This window comes from Charadrius vociferus, unplaced genomic scaffold (assembly GCF_000708025.1).
Source record: "Charadrius vociferus isolate BGI_N301 unplaced genomic scaffold, ASM70802v2 scaffold136, whole genome shotgun sequence".
NCBI lineage: Eukaryota > Metazoa > Chordata > Aves > Charadriiformes > Charadriidae > Charadrius > Charadrius vociferus.
This window is the reverse complement of record NW_009648960.1, coordinates 3,883,836-3,887,815: the sequence shown is the minus strand read 5'-3', so window position 1 is coordinate 3,887,815 and position 3,980 is coordinate 3,883,836. Positions and strand designations below refer to the sequence as shown.

General features: G+C 43.4%; 1 protein-coding gene across 1 annotated transcript in view; it reads left to right on the top strand.

Moving 5' to 3' along the window:
* Positions 1 to 3,980, top strand: part of UNC80 (unc-80 homolog (C. elegans)) — a 140,700-nt gene that overhangs the window by 108,504 nt on the left and 28,216 nt on the right. The window contains 2 exon segments of the mRNA XM_009887601.1: positions 2,106 to 2,141; positions 2,498 to 2,716. Coding sequence (XP_009885903.1) covers positions 2,106 to 2,141; positions 2,498 to 2,716 — 255 coding nt within the window.

Sequence of the window (3,980 nt, the reverse complement as noted above, 5' to 3'; positions counted from 1 at the left end):
GGGGGGGGAGTAAGGTAACAACTGATTGCTCAGAGTGCTTGGAGCACTTCCTCAGCAGTCTGAGGAGGTGCCGTAGGTACTGTGAGAGAAAACAGTCAGACAAAAAGAGCACATAGCCCAGGACTGAATTTCTGACAGTAACCAAAATCCCCAAGACTAGAATTTGTCATGTTAAAATGATGTGACTAAATAGAAGACCAGGATACCAAAATGGAGGACACCCATCCTAAATGTCTTTTTCTTTGTTTCCCTTTTTGCACTCTAGAAGTATACTGACAAAGTAACTATGTCCCTCAGTTCTCTGCTCTGCCTACTTCTGGGTCCACTGTCAAAGCGACCACTGAGCAGAGCACACTTGGATAGCAGAAGAGTTGGATCCTTCTGGCCTTGTTCTGAGAGACTGAACAGCAGTGCAAGCTCAAACTGCACATTAGTTGGGACTCACAGAGGCTGACACCTCCTCTAGTCTTCTCTCTAGTTTTCTTTTCTTCCTTTCCCTGTTGCCTTTTCCTTTTCCTACGGTTTGTTTCTATCACCTTTACCTCCACATTGGTCTGGGGTTTTTTTGCAGTTACAGATAGCAAAGGAGTGGATAGCAGAGAATTTGAGAGAAATGCCCTCCTTAAAGAACACAACACAAAAACCCCACAAAAAAAATCTTCACGCAAAAGAGGAAAATAAGGAAGGAGACGGCACCAGCAGACTGTAATACTGCTCCTTGGCCATATTGGCCATTCAAATTAGGCTGCTGCAAATTAGACAAGGCCACTGGACAATTTACTCACGGGCAAGGGCTTCAGAAATCTTGTTACAAAATCCCCCCACAAGCATTTGGGATTATGAAGGTTTTCTCTGCAGTACTGATGACTCCTCTGGGCAGCCCTGCCTTCCCCTGGGCAGGCTATGCCTTACTGTGCTTAAAATCTGAATGCTCGTGCTGACCTGGAAAGGGAATTCTCCCCTAGTAAAATCCGGAATAGCTTTTCTTCCAGAGCAGAGTATTTCCTCTGGATTTTTTGTCTGTAACAGCTGATAGTAAGTCTGTACAGAGCCAATAGTCTAGTCCAACACCATGGGCTGTATAGGACTGTAAATCAGGAACACCCTCCTGGCAAGACATGCTTTCCAACTTATTCCCTGTCTTCTTTTGTATTGAAGTGAGATAGACCTTGCTCTCTGTATGGATCATCAAAGGGCTATTTATGTCAATTTATAGATCTGTAGTGCACACATCTTGGTTGGTAACTCCTGGAATGAGTCTGTTATCCTTTAAGACCGATTCAGGCACGGATGAAATACAGCTTTGACTTTTGATCCTGGATCTGAGAAGCAGATAAAACCCTTCAAGCTCAAGTCTGAAGGAGATACTTTCATCTCATTTACTTTTACATCATCATTTACTTTCATCGCAAGATTGCCCAGTCTAAGGAAAATAAGGTGTAATGCAAAGTACTGCTTTATTATTTGTCTGCTGATTTTGGAGAGCTGTTAATATGTATCTGCTGACAGGCAATGTAGAGACTCCTGATGCTGTGTGACTCAGACATCTTGATTTACATTTCCAGATCTTTCTGATTATCAAATGTTCAGTCTCTGATCCCAAATATTTTTGCACTGCTTCAGGTTTCCTGCCCTTGTTTCTTCTGTTGTGTTATCATTGCAACAGACATCTGCTAGCAAGAGCAGGAGTCTCTTGATGGTAGAATGATCATTGCTCCAGCCTTGGACCTGTTAGCCAAGTGGTCCTGGGTTTGTTAATGCTTCCTCAACAAGAAGCGGCAAGAGAAAATGATAACAAAACAAAAATACACTCTGAGGTGTTCTTTCCACTAGGTGAGCTCTGGCTTCGTGAAACAGACAGAGAACTGGGGTGAAAATGAGTAAGAGAAATTGCCTGAAAGACGGCTGTGATTTTTAAGCCTGAATTTTTCCTTTCATAACAAGGGCAATAACTACAGGAATCTGTTGTTTGCTGCAAGTTTGGAGGTGAAGGCTATTCAACGTGATCACTAACTATGTGTAACCATTGTTCAAGTGAAACAGAAAGGCACAGTTTAGGCATTACTAAGTTGCTGTTTAAAACTCCACTGTTTCTGTTTTCCCAGGTACCCAGAACAGGGAGCCAAACTACACTTTATCAGGTATAGTAAAATCTTCACTTAGTCTTCCTTGACATGTGATGAACTATTCCCCAGCAGTTTCCAGGGTCACCGGGTCACACCCACTACAGCTGTGGCAAGCAACTTTTTTCAGGGGAGGGTAGCAAAGTATAGTTCGCATAAAAATGATTCACATTTTTAATAAGAGTTTGCAGATTATGATTTCCCTTTCTTTTTGTTGTATTTTTTTTATTTTATTTTTATTGCAGATGCAACTATCTTTTCAATTGCAGGGGAAAGCATCTGTTGCAAAAACAAGCTGGAGAGGTTGTTATAATCTACCCATGCTGTTCCACTGCATAAAATGCTTCCTTCTTTTTGCATTTTATATCCTCCAGGGAGAACCTTCACCTCCTGGAGGAGGGCCAGGGTCTTCCCCGAGAGGAACTGGATGAACGAATTGCCAGAGAGGAGTTCAGGAGGCCACGGGAGTCATTGCTGAATATCTGCACAGAGTTTTACAAGCACTGCGGTCCGAGGCTGAAGATTCTGCAGAACCTGGCTGGTGAGCCCCGAGTGACTTCTCTGGAGCTGCTGGATGTGAAGTCCCACATGAGGTATTCCACAAGCGTTCTGCTTTTATTTGTTCATTTCAGGGGGACTCATTTCTTTTAGTTCTCAATTTTTCATAATAGCAGACAGAATCACTTTTTGGTACTGTAGTTGCATGTTGCTGTCTGAAACATGCAGAGCTTGGTTTGGGTGTACCTTAGATTGTACCTGATGCTGCTTGTGTGTAAGGAAGGTTTCATATGATCTCCTCTGTTCTTATTTGGCCCCCCATCTCCAGTGGATGAAATAGCCCTGTGGAAGCCCATCTGATACATCAGAATAAATTGCAGTGAGGAGCAGAGTAGATAAGGCTGCCTGTGCAGGGCAAGGGCTGGGGAAGCTGCCCAACTGGCTGAATACGACCTTTATCCTCTCCAGTAACACTGTGCACCAGAACCAGCTGCTAACAAGCAAGAATGGCACAGCAACCACTGCACTGTATTGCATAAATACCTGAAATACGGGGGAGGATGGGGCAGGAGGCATTTACAGGAGCACCACCTCAGTGTGTGATAGAGCAGGTGCATGAGCCTTTTATTAAGGTGCAGCACTGAACCCCGCTTGCTGGCTGGATGCTCACTGCAAACCGTTTCATGTGGCGCTGAACTAGAAGTTGGGGGTAGGGCCTCCTACACATTTTGGACCTTATTCTCTTCTCTGTGTTTGCTGTTCATGGTAAACACAAAATAGCTCAAGTTGCTACTGAGAAGTTTGTCCAGATGTAAAAGACAAGAAAAGCAGTGGGACAAGAGGGAATGGACCTGATTCTGCTGTCAGTTTTTCATTCGTTTTCAGGGGAAACTCCTTTCTCACCTAGTATTATCTCAGGAAACATAACCTCAAATGAAAACAGCACAGATAGATACTCTCCAAGTTAGCCACAGTTAGCACTATTATGACTGGGATTAATATGGGAAAACTGAGATTATATGAGGCAGTCCTAGTGTATCCCTTGGCGGAGGGGTGGAGGGGTGGAGGTGGGTACAGGGAGATAGCTATCTGAGTTCTTTTATGAGACAGATAAATACTTCAAGATCATTCTTTGAAAACAGAACAGATAAATACCAAGAGGCCATTTTTTATGTCCGAAGCCAAACAGGCTCAGTAGAGTATTAAAGTAAATAGGGAAGAAAGCAAAGATATGTATGTCTGGGACTGGACTCAAAAGTGAATCAGAACCACCTTAACAGTAATGTATGTTGTTGCCCTGAACCCCAAGAGGCCATTCTGGCTGCAAATTATTCCTCTGTTTGAGCACTATACCTTTTT